This window comes from Coenobita brevimanus, chromosome 29 (genome assembly GCF_032717465.1).
Source record: "Coenobita brevimanus isolate Jiangsu-jjx chromosome 29, ASM3271746v2, whole genome shotgun sequence".
Lineage (NCBI taxonomy): Eukaryota > Metazoa > Arthropoda > Malacostraca > Decapoda > Coenobitidae > Coenobita > Coenobita brevimanus.
In genome coordinates, this window is record NC_136982.1 from 30,520,561 (window position 1) to 30,545,036 (window position 24,476).

General features: G+C 42.8%; 1 protein-coding gene across 4 annotated transcripts in view; it reads right to left on the minus strand.

Annotated features, from left to right (window-relative positions):
• Window positions 1-24,476, minus strand: part of LOC145395050 (uncharacterized) — a 1,083,039-nt gene that overhangs the window by 58,653 nt on the left and 999,910 nt on the right. For all 4 annotated transcript variants that reach the window (XM_080268801.1, XM_080268802.1, XM_080268803.1 and 1 more), the window contains one exon: window positions 19,267-19,404. In XM_080268801.1, coding sequence (XP_080124927.1) covers window positions 19,267-19,404 — 138 coding nt within the window. The remainder of the gene's footprint in view (window positions 1-19,266; window positions 19,405-24,476) is intronic.

The following is a 24,476-nucleotide window of genomic DNA, read 5'->3' on the forward strand; positions in this document are numbered from 1 at the left end:
CGGGGCCTGTGGTCTGTCTCTCCCCTTTATTTAATTTTACCAACATGACAAAACACAATGAGAAAAAGCGCAAGCCTGAGGACACTAAATCAACCAAGGGGATTACAGTGGCATCTTGGAATGTGGGCAGCTTGAAGGGTAGAGCTGGGGATGCAGAGAAGGCCATGGGTAGAAGGTGGGTGGATGATGGCTGTGTACAGGAGGTTAGGTACAGGGGTGGATCAGCCAGAATGATTGCTGGGAGGATTGTTGATGTAAGCTATTTTGACTGGGAAGTCCATCCATCCATCCATCATCCAATCCTACGTTGCCCCATGAGGAGAATAGAAGCCCGGGGCTAGGCAGTTGGTCCTGACATTTAAGATGAGAGTGACCAACCTCACTCATCCCTTAGTGGCATTACGTGAGCAATAAACCCCAACCACTCCTTGGATATAAACCTTCACCAGCTTAATCCGATTGGAGCACAAAATTACCCACTAAACCACCAGGCACCAAAATTTGGTTATATGGTTACCACCCCGCATAGTAAATAGTTTCCTGGTGTACAGGAAACCATTTGGCTTGTCACTCAGTGTAGAGTCACCCATAGGAAGGAGGACGAGGAAAGAATGAAGGAATGAAAGACTGAAAAGGGAGTGTAAAGTCACCCGTAGGCAGAAGGACGAGCAAAGAATGAAGGAAAGAAAGACAGAAGAAGATGGAAGGAAAGAAAGATGGAGGAGAGGACAGGGCAGACACCCGAGAGCAGCACTACATTGAGTGAGTGGAATGTGAGCGTCCCCACCTACCACACCGCGATGGATGTTGTGGTGTGGGTGTGCTGGTTAAGGAAAAATGGGTGGAATATATCATGAATGTAATAAGGGAGAATGAGATGATTATAGATGTGAAAATTTTATTCGCAAGGCTGACACTCCATATAGCTGGCTTGGATGATGTAGAAAAAGATACATTCAGGAATGGCTTAATATGTGTTGTAAATGGCATGAGAGATGATGAGACTGTAGTTTTGGAAGGGGACTTAAATAGTCATGTAGGTGAAGCAGCTCAAGGATATGAAGGGGAATGTGCGGAATGTGCATTTGGTGCAAAGAATATGGAAGGGGAAAGGATACTTGAGTTTGGGGAGGCAATGAACATGATTGTGTGCAACACGCATTTCAGGAAGAGAGAGAGTAGGTTGATTACATAACAGTATGAGGGAAATAGTTGCCAGATAGACATTTCCTGGTCAGGAGGGCTGATAGAAGTTTGGTGAGGGATGTGAAAGTTATAGGGAGTAAAGAGTGTATGCAACAACACAAATTACTGATATGTGACACAGTACTTCATAAGCAGGTGGTGAAGAAGAGGACCTATGCACCTAGGAAGAAAATATGGAAGTTAAAAAACAAGCAGTAAGGGATTCCTTCAGTAGCAAGATGAGTGGAGCAGTGGCTGAACAGGATGCTGTTGACAGAAGTGTTAATGAACAATACACAGCTCTCAAGAACAATATCCTGAGAGTTGCTGATTCAGTGTGTGGCTGGACATGGAGACCCCTAAGACATAAAGTAACATCGTGTAGAAGCTGCAGTTAGAGAGAAAAGAAGGCTTTTCTGGGAAAGGAAAACAGGTGGTGACATAAACGAATAATTAGCTGCCAAGCACAGGGCTAGACAAGTGGTATACAGGGCAAAATGTGAGTCTCAGGGACTTTTACTGGATAATCCAAATAATCTACCCATCTATCTATTGCCAGACGCCTCAATCCCGTTTGGGGTGGCCACAAACAAATCGCCTCCACGTCGCCCTGTCCCCTGCCATTTCACTGCCCTGCTCCCAACTCACACCCCCCTCTCTCATATACCTCTCCACACCATCCCTCCATCTCATCCTCGACCTCCCCCTCCCTCTTCCCCCCTCCACCTCGCTCACATACACTCTCTTTGTCAGTCTCTCACCCTCCATCCTCTCCACATGGCCAAACCACCTCAGCATGTTCCTCATAACGTTTCCTATCATATCCACATCCACACCACAACGCTCCTTTATATCCTCATTCGTCAGCCTGTCTCTCCACGTGACTCCACAAGCTCCTCTTAAATAACTCATTTCCATTGCTCTCACTCTTGACTTGTGTCCTTCCAACAACGTCCAAGCTTCACTTCCATACGTTAGAGTTGGTATCACAATACTGTCATGTAGTAACTTTTTCACTTCCATGACCACTTCCCTGTTTCTTATCACTGCTTTCAAAGAACCAGCAACCTTTCTTCCCTGCTGTACCCTTTCAAGCACTTCACCCTCCAAACCTCCATCCTTACTCATCACACTACCCAAGTACTTAAACGTACTCACATTTTCCAATTCCTCACCATCCAACCTCGCTGTACATTCACTGACTTCACCTCTCTCAAAGACCATCACTTTACTCTTCCCTACATTCACCTTTAGATTCCGTTTCTTACACACTCTCCCAAACTCATCCACCACGCCTTGCAGCTCCCCTTCGTCTTCACTCAACAACACAGTATCATCTGCAAACAACAGTACAGGGAGTTTCCAAACACTATCCTCTCTCACCAGGGCCACTCCAACATCCACTACCCTACCTTGTACCTCTTTTATTACCCCATCCATGTACAGATTGAACAACCATGGAGACAAGACACATCCCTGTTTCAATCCAACCTTCAAAGAGAAAAATTCACTCAGTTCACTATCCACATGCACTGCAGCCTTAGCACCATCATACATACTCTTCACAGCATTCAACAACTTCTCATCTACTCCATATATTCTTAATACTTTCCACAATCCTTGTCTATCCACCCTGTCATATGCTTTCTCCAAATCCATGAAAGCTGCATACAACTTCTTTCCCTTCTCTAGAAACTTTTCCACCAAAGTTCTAAGAATGAATATCTGATCAACACAACCTCTTCCCTTCCTAAAGCCTCCCTGTTCTTCTCCAACTAATTCCTCTGTTCTTTCTCTAACTCTGTCAATAAGTATCCTACCATACACTTTTCCTATTATACGAAGAAGACAAATGCCCCTATGATTACCACACACTTCTTTTTCCCTTTTCCTTTGTACAATGGAATAATTATACCTGACTTCCAATCCTCCGGGACTCTACCTTCCTCCCAGGCCAATCTGCACATCTTCCACATCCATTCAACTACTATCTCTCCCCCACCCCATGCTTCAGCATTTCACCACACACTCCATCAATTCCTGGGGCTGAAAGGAATAATATATTTAAGGTGGTAAATCAGGTAAAGGAAAACAGGGATATCACTGGTGAGCAATGTGTGAAGAATGATGAAGGAAAGGTGGTGGTGAAGAGTGAGGATATTAAAGATGCCTGGAAACAGCATTACAACCACTTGGTGAATATGCAGTTTACTTGGAACAGGGAAGGTTTGGAGTCTGCAGATCCAGTGTTTGGCCCTTGGCCTTTGATTGACACTGTTACTGCGAGCAGGGTAAAAGGCAGGATGTAGCTGGGAAAGTCAGCAGGTGTGTCTGGGATGACTGCTGAAATGCTGAAGGCCTCAGGAAATACAGAAGTGGGGTTAGTTACTGATTTGATAAATATGATAATATATATGAGTGTCTTGTAGTGACTGGAGATTTGAGTGGTGAGTTTTCTGTGAATGTTGGCATGCATCAGGGGTCAGTCTTGAGCCCCATATTGTTTATCATGGTGCTTGAAGCCCTCTCACATGACTTCAGAGATGGACTCCCATGGGAGATGTTGTATGTTGATGATTTGGTACTGACTGCTAAGAATGAAAGGGAGGCGGAGGACAGAATCAGCAAGTGGAGATATAGTATGGGACACAAGGGCTTGAGAGTACAGTACTCCCTCAATTATCCAATGTAACAGACCCAAAGGCATGTCCAAGTAGTGGCAATATCAGGCTAATGAACAATATCCCCCCTACTATACCAAGACCCTACCTATACCCATTTTCCAACCAATACCTAACCTATTTGTACAGTACCTCAGCCTATTTTGGCAATGTTTTCCAGTCATTCAGGCATATTAATACATCAAAACCTACATAGGAATATCCAAAATAATTTTAAACACCATGAAAACCATGCAAAAAACTAATGAAAAAAAACAACACCCTACCTATACACTATTGAATGTACAATACCCCTCCAAATTTTGGCAGTTTCAGGTCAGTCTGCCATATTTAGACATCAAAACACACATAGGAACATCCAAAGTAATGCTAAACACCAAGAAAATCATGCAAGAAAACTTAAAAAAAAAAAAAAAAAAAAAAAATACATACAGTACCCCTCAAAATTTTGGTGTTTTCCAGTCATTCTGCCATATTAAGACATCAAAACTCACACAGGAATATCCATATTAAATTGCATCATCATCATCACCATCATCATCATCTGGACCTTCTTTTCCACCCTAGGGCAGAATGAGAAGTAGCAATGACCAGACAGCCCAAATTTGACCAATCCGATGGGCCATACTTCCATTCACTCATCATTCAAGCCCCCGGAATCCTGGCTCTATTGAATATGCCAAAAACATTCACCACGTTCTGTAGCTTCACATAAACGTATCCGATAGAGTCAATCTGGATGCTGTCATGTTAACCCGCCGTGTGCCGGCTATTTTTAGCCCTATGGGTCACCCCAGTGCCTGCCATTTTTTCAGCCTTTTTTTTTTTTTGGCTAAAATGATAGATTTTGATGTGGAAACAATGAATTTCGCCATTAAAATGCTCACTGAAGTTCAGAAATGGGTTTTATTGAGTCCTGCATACTCGTGTACAGGTATAGCCGCTCTCTCACACTCACCACGTTAGTGAAAGAAAGCAGTTTTCTATGTAAGGTATACTCAGGTATTTATGCCGGGAAGGTATAGCAATGTTCAGTACACTTTTCTGATTACTTATTACTTCAACATCTATCACAATTTGCGTGTCTTTCTCACTGTGAATGCATTATCTTACACTTACCTGAAGATAGGTACAACCTGACTTCATTATGTACAGTCCTGGCACTTACAAGAAGGTACAGTATTTACAGCTTGACTTCACTATATTGTCCTTACACTTACAAGAAAATATTTACAACTTACACTTACAGGAAAATATTTACAAAATGCCTTCCCTATGTACAGCACTGGGTGAGGCACACAGACAGAGTGAGGCAGAGCAAGCGTAAGGAGGGGGGAGTGAGTGAGTGTATGGCCTGGGGGATGGTAGAAGAAGAACAGTTACCTTACATGCCTGCCAATTTTTACCCGTGAATCTTGACAAATGCGGTCATTGAAGTTTTCTATTTTAAACCGTTTTAAAATGGCACTGGCACTGGCCACGGAATTATGTCAGACCGTTTTAAAACAGCACTGGCAAGTGGCGGGTTAAAAAGTGGTGCCAAATCCCTGATCATGCACTTCTCCTCACAATATTCATCCAGCCAGCTCGATCTCTTGTCAGTTCCCTAGGCTCACCGACTTCCAAACCTCTCTTCTTCACACACTTATCCACCATATCTCTCCACCTTCTCCTTGGCCTACTTTGCCTCCTCCCTTCTTCAAATTCGCTCAGATATACCTTTTTCACCACTCTATTGTTATCCATTCTCTCCACATGACCATACCATCTCAGTACACTGTCTTCGATTCTGGTGTCCACACTTCCTCACTCCACATCTTTCATGAATCACATTATTTCGTATCCTATCTACTCTCTGTATTCCACATGCAGAGCACATATTAATGCTGGAGAAAAAAAAATAAAAATAAAAATAAAATAAAATAAACAACAAAATCCACAAAAAACTTGAAGACGGTTGAAAAATCAGTTATCTTTCTGTGATACCAGTGATACCTGCTCCTGGGGGAAAAAAAAAAAAAAAAAATCCACTGCCGAATATGCCACCAGAAATTGGTTATACTGTACTGGTATAAATGGTATACCATCATTTTTGCTGGTGTTTATACTATAAGATACGCTAATAAAAACACAGAAAACTGATGAGTAAAATAACCAAACTGCAGTGAGAATAAATGTTCAAGAATAAAACTTACCTTCATTTAACTTCTCGCAATCCTAGTGCAAAATTTTGCCTGCACCTTGCAAGAGTTAAGCATATGTCTAGATGCAGAATCTCATGAACTTTTTCATGGATTTTGTGGAATTTTGATATGACCAATAGTATTCAAAAACATCACCAAAAACTTTAAAAACTCACGAGTAAGTGCTTTCAGCATGAAGGAGAGGAGGGACTGAAGGAGTGAGGGGGGAGCCAGGAGGCAGAGCTAGCAAGGTGGGGAGCATGGGAGGGTATGGAGAAGAGATGGGAAGGGGGAGAAGTGAGGCTGTGGGCAGGGTTTTCACCCTTCTGTCACAAGGAAAATGGGCGCTTTCACCTGATTTGTGGCTTGTGATTTGTCTTACACGTGTGCTGGCCATTGGGAAACACAACTCCCGATGACAGGGCAACTTTAGACGTTTGGTGTAGAGGCAGATGGGCGCTTTCACCTGACTTGTGGCTTTTGGTCTGTGTTACATGCACAGTGGCAGTTGGAAATGACTAATCCCAGAGGCCATGCAACTTTGGACATTCGGTGGGATTGCGTATGGGTGCTTTAACACCACGTGTGAGTTACGGTCGGTATAACTTGAGTGCTGGAGGTTCGTAGGGAGTGGTTCGTAGGGAGTGAACAGGCCAGCACACGACTATGACCATTCAGTACATGGGTTGACGGATATTTTAGCTCAGGTTGTGGGTTATGGCATATTTCCCGAGCAAAGCTACAGCCCTGTGGCCATGATACCGATTGTTTAGCCCCTAGGTGCTGGTCCACGTCATATGAAATGTTGGTAGAAGCCTACAGTCCACGTCATATGAAGTTTTAATTTTTCGCAGGCATGTTTGAACTTAGTAGTAAGCCATATGGACTCAGAATATTGTCTCTGCATGGCTGGTGTATGGGGTAATGCTGGCTGGCCAGGGGAGGGGGTGGGGGTGTGGGTGGGGGAGTGAGGAGGGCTGTGGTGGAGGGTGGTGGGAGGCCGGCGTAGGGAGAGTGTGGCCTTGGAACCAGCTGATACTGGTTCAGGGTTGGGGAAGGGTGGAGTGGGGTGGTGGAGAGGGCTACTAGGGGGCCCTGAGGGGTGTGGGGGAGAGTGTATGGAGAGTATCATACTGTCAGGAGTTACCGTACTAAAAACAGTGAAATAATGTGTAAATAGTGTGTAGATAACAGTGAATAAATAAATAGACATAAATTTGTTAGAGTGTAAGTATCACGGAAAACATAAAATAAGCCAATCTTTAATAGTTACTTTCTTGTGTTTTTTTGCTATTTTAGTTGTAATATTGTGTTCATACGGAATTGTGAATTAGTGAGAGAAACAAATACACACTCAACACTTATTTTGGCATGAGGTAATCATCCTTCTTCCCCTCCACTAATACTGCCAACACACCACTGCAACCTTGAACATGCTTACCCCAGTTGCCACACACCGGCTCCCTCACACCACACCACCACCTCCAAATTGCCAACAGAGAATAAGTATGCACTTTTTATGTGTTTTTTGTCATTTGTGACTGATTTGTAATGAAAAAAAAATATTTTGGGGAAAATCAATTATCCTGAAAATAAACCAGTTCTGAGATGTGGATAGGTAAACCAATACCCATCGCCTAGGGGTTAAACGTGTCGGCTGGCTGGCCAAAGTTCTCGGGGGCTTTAATGGCTGGATTTCTGAGAGTAAGTTCAGATAACAGTTTAATAGAGCCAAGGTCCAGTATCCAGATAATGAACAGGTCCGGATACTGCGCGTCCGGATAAATGTGGGATTACTGTAAATGTGGATACAACAAAGGTGATGATATCTAAGTTTGGTGGCAGTACTGCCAAAGGAGAGGGAGAGTGGCCATGTGCAGTTTGCCACATGGGTGTGGGAAGTAATTCCGTCCTGTTCAGTGTTTATGATAAGTGGGAGCACAAGAGATGTAGTGATATTAGAGGTAGACTCCGAGATAATGCTGATTTCTTGTGTGTCTTGTGTTGGGGAAAGCATGTAGAGATTGTCAGGTGTGAAAAGGATTGATCTTACTGGTGGCTTTCTTGACTGTGTGGAAGAGTTTTGTTACTTGGAAGACATGCTATGTGCTGGAGGTGGGGCTGGGACATGCTCTGTGGCTAGAGTGAGAAGTGGTTGGAAGAAGTTCAGGAAGCTGTTGCCTCTCCTAACATTGAGAGGGCTCTCCTTCCAGGCTAAGAGATCTTTGTACAGTACCCTCGCATCCAGTACGGTATTTTTGTCAGACAGTACTACCGTACTGGACAAACAACAGATCTTATGGGAAATATGAATAATGTTAGACAAGCCTTGAAAAAGTCCCCCCAAAATTCAACTAAGATTTTACCAACCTTTAGGGTGAGTGGTGATGGGCTTGGGGAGGAAGGGGGAGGGGTTTCCGAGGCTGTAGGAGGTCCTCCTGACCCCCTGGATGAGGGCCTTCAGGATTCTGAGGAGGCCTCTCTGCCTCAACCTCCCTCATAAATCCCTCATAGTCACAAACTGACACATCGTTGTCTTTGTCATCAGGGGGAAATGCAATACTGCAATTTGACTGGCACATGCCATGAGTCACGCAGAAGGCATACTGGACTGGCAAGGCAGTACTAGGGAAACGTTCTTCAGTGTTGGCCATCTTCCCACGCACGCAGAAGTAGTAGTACCGGACACAGCACATCAATACTAAAGAAGAACTCCCCGAATTTGGCCCACTCTGAGTGGCCGATCCATACTAGCCCAACAAATCCATACTACAGTAATAAATTATTTGATTTTTTTTGCCGACCATACTGGACGAGAATGGTACTGGACAAGAACGTACTGGACGGAAGGGTACTGTACGCAGCATGTGTTAGGAATGTAAGGTTGTATGGTAGTGAGAACTGGGTATAATAGAGCAAGAGGATTTTCGTAGGTTAAAACATACAGAAATGACAATAATTACTTGGATCAGTAGTGTGTCCTTGAATGCAAGGCTTGGGGGAGCTATGTTTATGATGAAGAGTTGAGAGGAGGGATGGGACTAAAGGGCATTGACAGTGTGATGAGGAGGGGTAGATTGAGATGGTTTGGGCATGTGGAGAGGATGAGGGTTGACAACTGGGTGCAGAAAGTAAGAGGTATGAACGTTGGGAATGGGATGCGTGAGGCAGACAGAAAAAGACTTGGGACTAGGTCACAGAATATGACTTAAGGGATAAGGTCATGAATAATGAGGCTTCCGGAGCAGCATGGACAGCTGCCATTAGGTGATCAAGGCCAACACATGCAAGCATGTTGGACCCTTTATAAGTGAAACAAATCAAAACAGATGACCCCTATTCATGATACTATGCAATTCTTCCTCTCTGAAACTCTTTACATCCCCTCACGGATCTTTTACACAGGAGTCTTGTCCCTTTAAGAAGATGGTGACAGCTTCTTGGCCAATCCAGTCCCATCTCACTTCACCCTCATATCTTCTTTCTTGACAGCAAATACTGTAATGTCATACTTTTGACTGAACATATGGATGCCCAGGCCCATGACCCATGCCTTGATTATGATGATGTATCACACAAACTTTCTAAATCAGGCTGGTTAGCTGATCCGTCAGTAGTTAATAATTCCAACTCCTGAAGGTTTCAAGGCATTCAAGGGTTAGAGCAGTGTTTACCTTCAAATTTCTGACATAGAAGTTAGAAAGCTCTCCTGGGTATCTTTGCCTATCAGTGATATCAAGCCATTATGTGTGGTTAGAAACCTACTGAGTGAAGATGTCCCATGAATGCAATTGTCTCTGCTTCCAGTGATGATCCTGTCGGGTTCTTGGTAACTGAAACCCTTGAAGCAACTGCACAGCTGCCATGAATCATAAATCTGGGACTTAAGTCTAAGGTTTCAATCACCCTTGATTGGAAAGAGTGGTATAAAGAGGTAGATCCATGGCAGCCTCTCACTATGTGCAACATACAAACTTCCCTAACTTCACACTGCAGACTTCAAGCACATCAGCATTGCCTGGTAGAGCTGAATGAACCTGACAAAATATATATATATATATATATATATATATATATATATATTTTAAAGGTTCCAACATGCTTGCATGCGTCGGCCTTGGTCACCTAATGGTGGCTCTCCATGCTGCTCGATCTCTGGCAGCTTCCCTATTTAGTCCCCTATCCCTGATGTCACACTCTTGTCCCGGGCCTTTTTCGGTCTACCTCTCACAACCTCACCCCTAACAATAACACTTTTCATTTTCTGCACCCAATTATCATCCCCGATCCTCTCCACATGCCCAAACAATCTCCCTCTCCTCATCACAACACCAATGAACTCCAGTCCCATTCCACCACTCAACTCTTCCAAAGTAAACCTAGCTCCCTCAGGCCTCACACTCAGGGACACACTGCACATTCACATAATCACTGTCATTTCTGTATGTCTGAGCCTGCGAATGTCCTCTTCCTTTACTGCCCGGGTCTCACTACCATACAGCATTACACTCCTAACACACGCTGCATACGAAGATCCCTTAGCACGGAGGAAGAGTCCTCTCAATGTCAGGAGAGGCAACAGCTCCTTGAATTTCTTCCAACCATTCTCACTTTAGCCACAGAGCTGGCTCCAGCCCCACCTCCAGTATATAATAAGCATCCCAAATAACAAAACTCTTACACACACTCCAGAGAATCACCAGCAAGTTCAATCATTTCATGCCTGACAATCTCCACCTGCTCTCCCTGACACACTGCACACAAGAAATCAGCATTATCTCACAGTCTACCTCTAATACCACTACATCTCTTATGCACCCACTTATCACAGACACTGCACATGATGGAATTACTTCTTAGGCCCTTGTGGCAAATCACACATGGCCACTCCCCCTCTTCTCTGACAGTACCACCACCAGCCCTAGATACCATCACTGAACATCAAAACAACACCCAGCACACGATACCATACACACCAGCTTCCAGAAGCATAGCCATGCTCAGATCACTCGCTGCTCCATTCAGTCACTTAAAGACAACACACAACTGCATGCACGGCCTCCTGACATCGACCCTTCTGAATTCTATCTTCCTCGTGAGGACAAGGTTCACCTGGCCAGGCTGAGATGTGGGCACCATCCAGCCCTCTTAAGCTACTAGAAGAGGCTGGATGACTCTGTCACTGATGCCTTTCCAGGATGCAACACAGCACCCCATACTATTAAGCACATTATGGAAGACTGCATTGCACACAATCACCTACGCCAACAACACAACATACACTCTTTTGAGAGCTCTGTGGGAAAGCCCGGTCTTGGCCATGGCCTTCCTAAGGGACTCGGGGCTGTTCGGCCAGACTGCCTAGGGAACAACTACTACTACTGCTACCATCACTTTTATTTTATCTGCATTTACTCTTAAGCCCTTGTTTCCCATGCCAACTCTCCACTTCTTATATCTTTCCTCCACCACCCTTTCATTCTCTGCAGTCAACACCAAATCATCAGCATACATCTCCCACAGGAGTCCATTTCTGAAGTAATGTGAGAGGGCTTCAAATACAGTACCATGATAAACAACAAGGGACTCAATACTGACCCCTAGTGCACACCAACATTCACATAAAATTCATCGCTCAAATCTCCATTCACCCTTACCTGCATGCGAGCACCCACATACATGACCATAACCACCCTTACCAACCACTCCTCGATCCCAAGCTTTCTCACTGCCCACTTCACCACTTCTCTGGGGACTCTGTCAAAGGCCTTTTCCAGATCAATAAAAACAAAGTACAGCTCCCTTTTCCATCTTATATATATTGTTCCTGAAGCTGTTGAACAATGAATATAGCATTGGTTGTTCCTTCGCCCAGCATAAACCCAAACTGTATCTTGTCAATATTCACTCTAATCATACCTTCTAGAACTCTCTCCATTACCTTCATTATCTGGTCTAAATGATTTATTCCTCTATATTCCCTCTTTCCTGGGCATCACCCTTCCCCCTGTACACATTTACAATTACACTCTTTAGCCAATCATCTGGGATGACACACTCATATATAAATCTTATTTATCAGGGCAGTGACTAACCCCACTCCTACATCTCCTGAGGCTTTCAACATTTCAGCAGTCAACCCAGACACACCTGCTACCTTCTCTAGCTGTAGCCTGCCTATTGCACTGCTCATAGTAGCAACATTAATCAAAGGCCTTGGGCCAAACGCTGGATTTGCAGGCCCCAAACCTTCCCTTGTCCCAGTCGAACTCCTCATTCAACCATCAGCTCTAATGCTCTCTCCAAGCATCTTTAATATCTCCACTGTTCATCACTGCCCTTCCTTCATTATTCTTCACACAGTGCACATCTATGATATCCTGATTTTCCCTCTTCATCTGATTTGCCACCATAAACATTGAATTCCTCCTTTCCACACGATTTAGGTTATCAAGTAAAGGTCTCTGTGACACAGACTTCGCCCAGTAAACCTCTTTTCTAGCCCTACGCTTGGCAACCAAGTATTCTTCTTTAGTACCACCCTTCTTCCATTCTCAAAAAAGCCTTCTTTCCTCCTTAGCTGCAGCTTCTACACCCTCACCCCACCACCAAATTACTTTATGTCTTGGTGGGCCTCTTGTCCATCTACATACCAAATCAGTAACTCTCAAGAGGTTGCTCTTGATGTCTCTCTACACTTCATTAACACTTCTGTCGATGTCTCCCTGTTCAGGCACCACTCTCTTCATCTCTTTATAGAAGGCATCCCTTACTGCTTGTTTTTTCAGATTCCATATTATCCTCCTAGGTGCATAGGTCCTCATTTTCATCACCTGGTCCTTAAGCACCATGTCACATATCAATAACCTGTGTTGCTGCACACACTCCTCATCCAGTTCCAATGTACTAACATTGACAGCCCAGCATCCTATGCAGGATGATGTGAGAGGCTTTTGCATCTTATCAACTCCCCACCTCTCAATGACTCCTGTCAGTTTCTTTCATTTCGCTGCAATGATTTATTCTTTAACACTGCAGTTATAATGATCATGACTTTTATGAACTCTCCATCAGCATGCCTCCTCCATTATGGAATGCACAGTGCACCAGTTTAGCTAAACATCCTCATCCTTTTTCTGCCCCATATTCTGATACACTGGTCAATCAGCAGTCTATGTCCTTCATGTAAATACCTTCATCAGCTTTGGAGCAGGATTCCTCTCTTTCCCTGACTTACAGTCTTAAGAACACTGTGCTGAGGCAGCTCAAAATGAACACATGGTGATTTTGGCTTTCTACCATTCATTATCTTTGGATTAGGTGACTTCTGCATGCTTTTTGTCCTTGATTCTTCCTTAAAAAGAAAAAAAGTACTGTATGTGAATTCCTTACAATAAAGAATGCTATTATTTTGAAGTTGAAGATGATGGTGATTAAGATTTTGCTTTTCTCTACAATAACTCCATGTGTCTGTAGTCTAACTACATGCTGGTGTAACCTTGCTAACCTAACTAGTCACCTCCACTACATTAAATTTCATTCCAGGATTGGTAAGCTACCAAGGGCAAGAGTTCTTCCCTGAGAACTACTGAGAGTAGGTATTGTTGTCTTACCATCCAGGAGGTCAACCTCACCCCCTCATAATACAGTACCCTACACTCTCTTACCAAATGAAAAGAATCTTGAGAACTAGAAGTCTTTGTTACCACCTAATAAGTCAGCTCCATCTGTTTCTACGCAACCAATGTTTAACCACTGGAAAGAGAAGGAACTCGATGAAAACGCTCCAACTACAGCCTGTAGGAAGGGGTGCCCGTATCACTTGGTGTAACCTTCATAGCTCTAAGAGTCAACTTATTATGGAGTTGTTGTTGCTACTGTTGCTGTTTAAACCCCAGTCTGTCTGGTCAAGCAGACCTGCCTAACACAGGTATGCAACTGCAACTGTTGGTCCATACTAAAGGTACAGTACACCACTGTACATACAGGTACATAATGTAGGGACCAGCATCCCTTGTGATCAACAGCACCTCATCATGGTCACACCAGGGTTCTTCCCCATGGCAAAGTGCTGGGTAATACAATGAGGTTTGGCTCCTGGGTGGAAGATGACAATGCTATGCTCCACCCAAGGCAGACAGTGCCATCATGTGTGCACTCCTTGTCAGCATTACACTTTTGTCACTGCTAACCTTGAGCTTCCTAGCCTCTTGAGGGAGGGGGCACATGGCTAAACTTCTCCAGCCCTGAGTCTCACAATAAAATACTGAACTTTATTGTCATTAAGCTCCATGTTCCTAGTTTACAGCAGTAACTTCTGAAAAAAATTACATAGCAAAATCCACCCCATCTCTTACTTTGCAATAAGTCTGTGGCACTGGAGCCAATTAGAATGGCAACAAAAACAAGTTTTTGTATAGCTAGCAACTCACTTCTCCATTAGAAAATTGTAACTGTATCTTTGTACCCCTTTCTGGGATCTGAACACTTTAGGATATGACAATAGGTTTCGTGCCAAGCAGGGGGATAACCTGAAACAGACCACCTGCAGCTCAGCATCCTTGCTGCAGATTCTTCTTTATATACTGTACTTACAAAACTGTAAGGCAGTTTCATTTGGGTTTTACAAGCATAGATGAACTCAAGACAGAATGGTCTCAATACTGCCACTCTGCATGGCATGTAAGGGTATCTGAAGTTGTTCATCTTTTTAAATGTTTAAAATACCTTCAGATGGAGAAAAAATGGATTTCAATCAATACAAAATGTATGAAACAGTTAATATAACAAATACTATAAAAAAGATGCTGTTAATAAGCCAGCTGGCATACAACAAAGCTCTGGCAAGCAAATTTGCTTAGCTTCTCACCTCACGCTGCTTGGCCCTCTCACTTCTGAACCTGTGCATCATCTGGTATGACGATAAAAATTTGTATTTTTATTTGTTTGCTCCTTGCATGTACTCAGCTGCTGCTGATGGCCATAACCAACAGAATACATCAATGCCTCGAGTAGTAGTAATGCAGCTAACTGCACACGCACATGCATGCATTTCCACATGTGCACACACACACACACACACACACACACAGGTGCTGATTACACTTGACTAGAATGATGTCACATTCAGGCTGAACTGTGTAACACCTGCTCTTGACCATATCTCAGGTGGAAGGGTCACATTTTTATGTTATACATTATAAATTAATGCATTACTTGAGGTACTGGTGTACAGAACATTAATAAGCAATATATTTGTTTTATCATGCACAGAAAATAGTAATCATACTGTAGACTACGAAACATATATAGTAACACACTGTCCTCAATATACCCATTTCTACTGCTGTTATTATTATATTCAGAACAGTGAATAACTGGATGATAACAGCCTGAGTACTGGTAAGTACTAATCACAGCAATATCTCTGACTGCTTTGGAAAAGAAGAAAAGATTTATAATAACAATTGCCACAATGCTTCCTACTATGATAACTCAAAAGGATGAACACGAGATACTCCAATGATAAAATGATTGTCTCTATATATCAATCTACTTCTGATTACTAATTACCAATGCTAAAATAAAATACAGTACATCATTAATTCAAGGTCAATGCCTGCATATATTTGTTGTTGCTGTCGCTCATCCACGGTCTGTGTGATCATGCAGACCCATTGATATCAGGTAGCCAACTACCCGTATCGGGCTGTCCCACAGGTTCTCTTCACCTCTAATGCTGTGTATGTCTTAGTGTGGCATGTGCTTTGCAGTCCCCCATTGTGTGTGTGTCCACTTATCCTACAGGCTGGGCATGTGTCATCTGTGATTCTGCCCAACCTGAATTTTAGCTAGCAGTTGAGGATGACTGGGCAATGTCCCTACACCTAGCTTGGTGAACTTAATCACCTCTATTTAAGGAAACCTCCAATGGGCCAATGTCAGGAGGTGTGCTGTGACTGAGGTATATTTCCCTGTGCATGAAGTAAGTATAGTATGTAGATGCTTCTTCACTGCTAGCACTGGAATGTCTGGGGGTGAGATATTGTTGTAGAGGGTTTGATAATGTTTGTGTGGTGACTGTTGTATTATGGCAGAGGAAGCTGCTTAGAACTGTGCACCACTCATAGCAAGGTAGAATCTGACAGGGAAGACTTTAGTTTCGGAGTGTAAGTGAGCTGTGGAAGTGGTTATGGTGCTGCCAATGATGACATGTAGGGCACTGTTATGTGTGGTTTGCAAGATGTTATAGTGGGTATTAGATAAGATGCACACCCATGCTGGAGAGGCACAGGACATCACTGAATTAATGTAATGTTTGTGGAGTAAGGAGAGTGTTCTCCTTATTGCCCAAAGTCTGGCCCTACAGGTGCCCTGAGTCTGGGAGAGCACTCCCTCTTGATGACTAGTACATCATCCTTGAAGGTGAGTCCAGTGTCATGAGTCACTCCAAGGATTTTAGTGGTGGGGGTGTGTGTCACATGTAGATTGTTATGTGTGATGTGGGGGGAGGACCTGTGTTCATGTTAACTGCTGGTGATGAGTGTTATGGCGGATTATGCTTGGGCAATCATTAGCCTGTTTTCACTGATCCAGGTCAGCAGTGTGTCCTGTTCCAATGTGCAGGCTGTGTCTGTCACAGGGGTGTGGTTGTTATGGTGATGTCTTCTGCACATGAGGCAATGTTTGTAGGTGGTTGGGGTGTGGAAATATCATGTATTGGTTACAGTGTGTGGGTGAGAGAAGTGAGAGAACTGCTATGGAACTCTGATACAGAAATTTCTTGTTTATGATAATTTGCCTCTAATGTAACACATACTCTTCTACCAGACAAAAAGCTGGCAAACAGTGTGCTGGGTGATTAGTTTGCATCAAGAAATAGCACCAAAGGCGTTACTAATATCTACTGTTGTATGACATGTGCTTGTGTGGGTGTCACGGAGCTGATGCCATATGATGCTTCCTGTGTGAAATTAGTCAGTAAAGTGTTTGTGGAATGCAGTGCTCTATATCAGTGTTGTGAAGGAGCAAGAGGGACAGGGAGAGTGACCTTGTTGGAATGAGGCATTATTTTGGATGGTGTGTTAAGTAGTGTTAATAGTCTGTATGAAGAAAGGTGCTGGGTCACTATCTGGTTTAAGTATATTGATGAATGTTCCATGTTTCCAAATACTAAATGCTACAGTGTGCATATGAGCAGTTGCTGACGTTTGTGAGGGCCTGGATGTCTTGTGGTCCTAAATGTTTCAGGTGTAGGTTGACACCATTTGGCTCATTGCTTGAAAAAGTTCTCTCCTTTCCTGATTACGTTATGTGTCTGTTCTGGAGTGACAGGGGATGCATTGTGATCATGCAGAAAGGACTGCCTATGTTAAGAGGGTTGTTTTTTTTAACTCACTGCATGTCAGTTTGAGGTGGCTTTGGTTTATGCAGTGGTATATGAGTATGCTTGCTTGTTCTTTGTATGGAGGGATGTGTTGGTTGTTGGAGGTGACAGTGGCATGGGTCTCAGATGTGCATGTTTGTGATTTACTGATACTGTTAAGTATTTTGTAGAGCTGAGAAGGGTCCGTGGAGTGACAAAGTGTTGATACAAATGTCCTCCACTTTTCCATTTTCTTAACACTAATTTTACTGTTGAACTCATAGTTTAGTTCTTGATGCCTTGTGATGGTGTCTTGGGTTTGTGGGAGAGGTGAGTTGCATTTAAACCAGTTGCATTATTTTATGAGGCAGGCAATCTCCAGTGTAAGTATGGGTCATAATGTCTTCTGTTGCCTTGCAAAATGCAGTGTTTGTCTGTGTTGAGTACGATACTGATGAACTTTGTAATGTGACTCTTAGTGTTGGTGAAGGGTGTATTGTTTGGTGTGCTTCAGTGCTGTTCTGTTTCTTCAGTGAAATATGTCCTGTCTGCTTTCTTGTAGAATGTTTATGTGAGGCATGATCGCCCTGATTTGAATTGTGTTTCTATAGTCATAATGATGGGGAGATAATCTGTGGCAAGTTTGGGTTCTGTTTACCAAGTGGTTTCATGTGCAAGAGGTAGCAAACAGAATGTGACATCCAGGGAGGAGGGGATGCAGTTTGCCTGGAGTGGGATGAGGGTGTTATTTAGAGGTGTCACTGAGAATGTAAGTGTTGTTGAGTTGTGATGCAATATTGAGGCCTCAGTGATTGTTTTGACTGTCTGACTGTTTGTACCAGACAGTATTTTTTGCATTAAAGTCCCTGGCCATATATCACAAGTGCAACATTCTTGTATTTCATAATTTTTCTAAACATAGAGTATACAGAGTACTGTACCTTTACTCTCTTCTGGGACTAGGATCATAAGAAATGGAAATCCTATTGGCAAGTGGGCTTCACCTTCCTGCGTCACAGGAGTCACAATATGACTTGCAACATAAGTGCTGAATAGTAGGGAGTCACCACATCCTTTCCCATATAAAAGGAGAGAGAGTCGATTTCCAGCTCCAATCATCTTTTTTTTCAATTGTCTTGTACTTGATGGGTGGTAGTGACCATCAATTACTCACTGAATGTATTGCTGCCCACTTCTTCCCCATTCTCTTTCACTCTCTGTGTCTGCCCTTCTCTCTTCCTACTTCTCCCTTTCCTTCCTGTCTCATTTATTACTCTTCTTTACACTTCAGGTGGTCTTACACAGAATGACAAACTTAATGGTTTCCTGTAACCTGGGATACCATTTACAACACTGGTTGGTAACCATATAACCAGATTATGGGGTAAAGTGGAGCCTGCTGAGGTGCCCCTGTTAACTGGGTGGATATGCAAAGATGGTGTCCATCCACAAACTAAACCTCCACACTTTTCCCAGCGCCTCGCTGTGGGAAGACACTGTCGTCCACAAATAAGCATCACTTAATTGTATGGGACAGCCTTGCAGGGGTGGTTGCTTGTCTGTGGTTAGTAGGTCTGCTTGGCCAGTCAGACTGGAGTTAATCACCAACAACAACATGAAGGGATTATGCTCGTTGTATTCTTTCTCCCTTATCTCTAGGGCTATATGCTTTTCATCCATGACATATCCTTTCTAAACATCCTCTATCCACTTACTCAATTCTTAATTTCTGAAACAGTGTCAGTTTCCAAAAAACTAAGTTTTATATGAAGTAAGTTACCTGTATTTTCTCCTTTCTACTGCATAATACTAAGATCAATATAATTTCCAGCATTTTCTCATCCAACCCCACCTGCTGCTCTAAGGAGTGTATTCTCAGGACACAGCGTTCCTTCTCCTGCCTGAGGGCCTCCAGTTGAGCGGTGAGACGACGCATCTTTTCCTGCTCCACCTGTCTCTCGCGCCTGTGTTCACTGCTCATTTCTAGTGTCTGGGGGTAGAGATATACAATGTATGAAAATGATGCAGAAATACTGTCTACAGGTAACTGAAATTGACAATTCATAATGCAGTTTACGATGGAAGAGTTGAGAGGAAGAATGTAACTGGAATATTTTGGAGTTGCAATGAGGAGGAGTAGATGGAGATGGTTTGAGCATGTGGAGAGGATGAGGATGGGGAATGATAAGTGGGTGCAGAATATGAAAAGTGTGAACGTTCGAGGAGAGGTTGCGAAAGGCAGACCAATGAAGGCCTGGGATGAAGTCATACAGTGTGACCTCAGGGACAGGGGGCTGAATAGGGAGGCTGCCAGAGATCAAGCAGCACAGGCATCCATCATTAGGTGACCAAGGCTCATGCATGCAAGCATGCCGGAGCCTTTATAAATGAAACGTAATGAAATGAAACAAGTACCAGCAATAATGTGCAGTCATGCACTGCGTAATGTCCTACCGTACAACGTCCGTTCATTTTAAAGTCCAGGACCCATTAAAAAAAAAAAAAATCAAAGAACGGAACATAGCAGTGTATGCAGGGCCAAAGCAGTGTTCCTGTATGATGGCCAAACAGCATCCCAAAACAAAGCAATTACGCTGCTGGCCGTATGACACGCATGGATAACCTATACATATACAGTACACTATAATACCGTCTATATGTCTTAACAGTTTTCTTGTTTTCCCTTCTTACATAAAACCAGGAAAACTACACCAAAAAGCAGTAAAAAGTTTACTAACAAGCAGTAAAAATTTTACTGTACAACAGTGTCATCAACATCGGCCGCAGGCAGCCGCCTCTAGTCGCATGTTTATTGCTGCTTTTGAGTGTTCTAGTGCATCCTTGCATCAGGTTTACATAAGATTACACATTGTATTATTGTCTTAATTTGGGCTTTTTATATGCACTGTACTTTAAAAGCAATACACAGTACAGTATAGACCATATACCTGTATACTGTATATAGGCCATTTTTGCTCAGCTGGTGGGTTAGGTTCTTTTAGAGCGCATGCCTTGAGAGGCAGGCCAGGCGACTTTGACCATTTGGTAAGGAGGCGGATGGCCAGTTTTGCTCAGCTGGTGGGTTATCAGCGTGAGGCCGGAAAGGCCGGCCAGTTACCCAACCGCATAAGATACTGTATACAATATACGGTGCAAAAGTTACAGTGGTCATTTAACATCCAGATCAATTAACGTCCTATTTTTCAGAACATATCATGGATGCTAAGCTGTGCACGGATGTACTTACTACCATATCTCAGTCTAATTATACTACTGAATTTACTATTCTATATGTCTCATCTAACATGTACCTCTGATCTGGAATTTCAGGTAATAATAATTTCCAAAACACCTTGTTTAAGTTCCCCAAATGTAATGTTACGTCCCCTGTCCCACACTGCCACAGGCTCCAACAACAGCAGTTCAGTATAGGAAGGACATTGCCCAGTGATCTGTCCATCTTAAATGGTCAGCCCTTTGGTGTACAGCACACATGATCAGTTCAGGCGTTGTAAATGAACATTGGCTTCTTTAGTTTGTGGTCTTTATTCACCAAATAATTACACTTAATGCTTGCCAACTACACTATTTTCACAAGTAACAGAGCAATACAATCTTCACAAACTGCGATGACACTGACCTAAACTGAAACTGAACTGAAACTCCTCTAGTCCCTTCCCCATCCTTATATATATAAGCACCCTATACAGGTATACTAGAATCTCGGGAAGGGCAACAGTTGCCAACTCAGACATATCCAAAGTATCCAAAGTTTACCTATATTGCCTAACACTCTAACAAACTGAGATAAAATTACATAGTTTAACAAACAATCATATAAATAAAACTTTACAGAGAAAAAGAGCACAAAATTCAAGGCATAGCTTTACAAAATAACTCCACTCACAAACAGCAGGCTAATTAGCAACTCTGACACGTCATGAAAATTTTGAGAATCATCGGGAATACTCCAGCCATACGTAAATGGCAAATCCTGCTTCTCAAAACTACCCCCTCCCTAGTCCTTCATCATCCTGACAAAACTACACAATGTATACAAACATAATCTTTAATCATTTGCGGATGCTGTTCGTGGGTCTCTCGTTGGGGGGAGGGAAGGATCTGCCTGGGGGCGTGATTGAGATCAGTGCTCATGGCCAGAAAAAAGCCATTCATAGTCAGCATGTATTGATTGTGAAACCAGAGAGTGGCGCTAGTGCCCTGACAAATCAGATGGGACCAGAAGACATCAGAGGCGTACTTAACTCGGTACCAGTTGACAGCTGCCTTAAGACCAAGGCTGATGGGCTGGTAATGAAGTTTCCGTCAGCTGAGGCCAAGGGGGAAGCAACCGGGGTGCTGACTGATCATTTTGGCTCTGAGGGCACTTTTTGCATATCAGAGCCAAAGAAAATGTTGCCTAAAATGACCGTGACAGGCCTTTCCTCTTCCTTGGATGACTCTGACATCATCCCAAATATTCTGAGAAAAAACAATAAAATTAAGATGCTCGTTGATCAAGGTTGTACCCTCAACCTTCTCTTCACAAGGACAAGGAATGACACCAAAACTGCTGTCTTGAAGATGTCGCCAGAGGTGAGATCCTCCATTGTAGAACAGGGCAATTACATCTATGTGGATCTTACAAGATGCCGCGCTTTCGACAGATTCTGGGTTACACAGTGTCATCACTGTCAAGGCTTTGGTCATACATTTGAGAGATGTTCTAGGAAAAGTGATGAACCTAAATGTGTCTTTTGTGCTGGAGCCCAAAAATCTAAAGACTGTAGTAACAGAAATTCTCCCAAATGCATCAACTGCTCCTCTTTAAGACATCAAGATGCTAATCCAAAGTCACAGGTGGTTGCCCATTTTGCTTCAAGTAGAGAATGTCCAATTATGATTTCTCATAGGAATAGATTGATTGAAAACACCAATTTTGACCATTCAAAAAACTGACTACGTCCCTCTTGAACCAGTTAAGGATGGGTCTTTTAAATATTCGTTCCATCCGTAATAAGATAGACTATATTAATGACACCCTAAATCAGCACGAGCTTGACATATTGTGCTTGACTGAAACCTGGTTGTATGAGTCTGATATCGATATTATTCGTAATGCCTTGCCTAAGACACATTCTATTATTAGTATTCCCAGGCCTGCTGCTGACTATCCAGGAGGAGGCGTAGCACTCATCTACTCTGCAGCGCTTGCAAACGTTTCTCTCATTGACTCAGACCTGACCCCATCATCATTTGAATTTATGGAAGTATTAATAAATTTCCATCAGAATACCATTAGAATTGCAATTGTCTATCGACCAGGTCATCCGGGCAGAGATCGGGGTTTTATGGAGGAGTTTGGGCAGTTTCTTGAAGGGTTTTCTCTTAGACCTGGAGGACTTCTTGTTTGTGGTGATTTCAATTATTAGGTTGACAGTCCAGAGTCAAAACCATTTTCTTCAGAATTCCTTGAGTTGATCACCCAGAACAATTTTTTCAATCATGTGAGTAATCCAACTCATGTCTCAGGACATGTCCTTGACTTGATCTTGTCCCCTGTTGGTTGCAGACGCGTATCAGATGTGGAGGTTGACTCATTTGACCCCCTCATCTCTGATCATGCTCTGATCACTCTTAGTTTTGATGTCCCGAAATCCCCTTCATATAAGAAGATCATCAGGTTCAGAAATTACAACAATGTTGACCGCCAGTTGATGTGTTTTGAAATTGATCAACGTTTAAACTCCATCGATTCTTCAAGTCTTTCTTCTGGTGAATTGGTTGATATTTACAACAACGAGCTCAGGTCAATTTTTGACCATTATTGTCCTGAGGTAGTAAAAACAATCACTGTACGTGATAATTCTCCGTGGTATGGTCCATCCATTAATTCTTTGCGTAGACAACGTAGAAGGGCAGAACGTGAGTGGCGCTTGCAGCGGACCGAGGTAACTCGTTTGCGTTATGTTTTTGCGAGAAGAGCAGTCGTTCACACTGTAAAAGCCCAAAAGGCTAGATATTATCAAAATAAAGTTGATTCATGTGGTGGTGATAAAAAAAAATTGTCTGCAGTTGTGAACAATTTGGCTGGTCGGAGGAATGTAACTGTTAAACCAACTTCTTTATCTGATGCCCAATTGGCTTCTGATTTTGCTTCATTTTTTACAAGTAAGATATCTCGCATAAGAAGTGATTTAGACAGCAGTTCTCCTAGTGAAGTGTACTCAGTTGACTTCCAGCCACGGTGCACCGGGGATCATTTGCTTTCAACATTTCATCCACTGGATGTAAACAAAGTCAAATGTTACATCAGAGAACTTAATAAAACATTTTGCTCACTCGATCCATGTAACATGTCACGACTGCCTGATGTGTATGAGCATGCTGCAGACTTTATCTGCAACATAATAAATAGATGCTTCTTAGAAAGTAATTTTGTTCAGTCTGAGAAACGTGCTTTGCTTAGGCCCCTAATTAACCCCTACACCGCGGGCTTGTTTACCAATTACTTGCGTGTGCCGCGGGGTTATTTGGGCTCCGACAGACTCTCAAAAAATATTTGCCAAAAATCAGTTATTAGTCCTAGAATAATAAAATTACATATGCTTATGGCACATACCTTCAGCTTTCTCCTGGAATGATTGTTGAGCCTTCGTCTGTTACCGTAGGACTTGTGGAGACCTCTGAAGTAGGGTAACGAAGTCTCCACTTTACACTTCCCAACAACCCGTAATATGATTACCACAGCCAGATACAAACACTATAAACACTATTCTACAATTTTCAAGTAGTTTGGGATCCATACTCAAAAAAAAAAAACACTGTGAAAGCAATGGAAATTACGAGCGCGTCTGATTGTCGCACTGGCACTAGTTCGCTAATGGTAGTCTGTCATTTATTATTCATAAAACCTCTCACACTTTATATTTCTATTACTATATAACACTTATATATATCTACAGTCTTTATCCATAAGTTTCCTTCAGTAGTATTAGTTTATTGTCACTGTAGGGATTCAATTTCTTTCAGTAAAATACGTAGCATTCACTTTCTCATCCT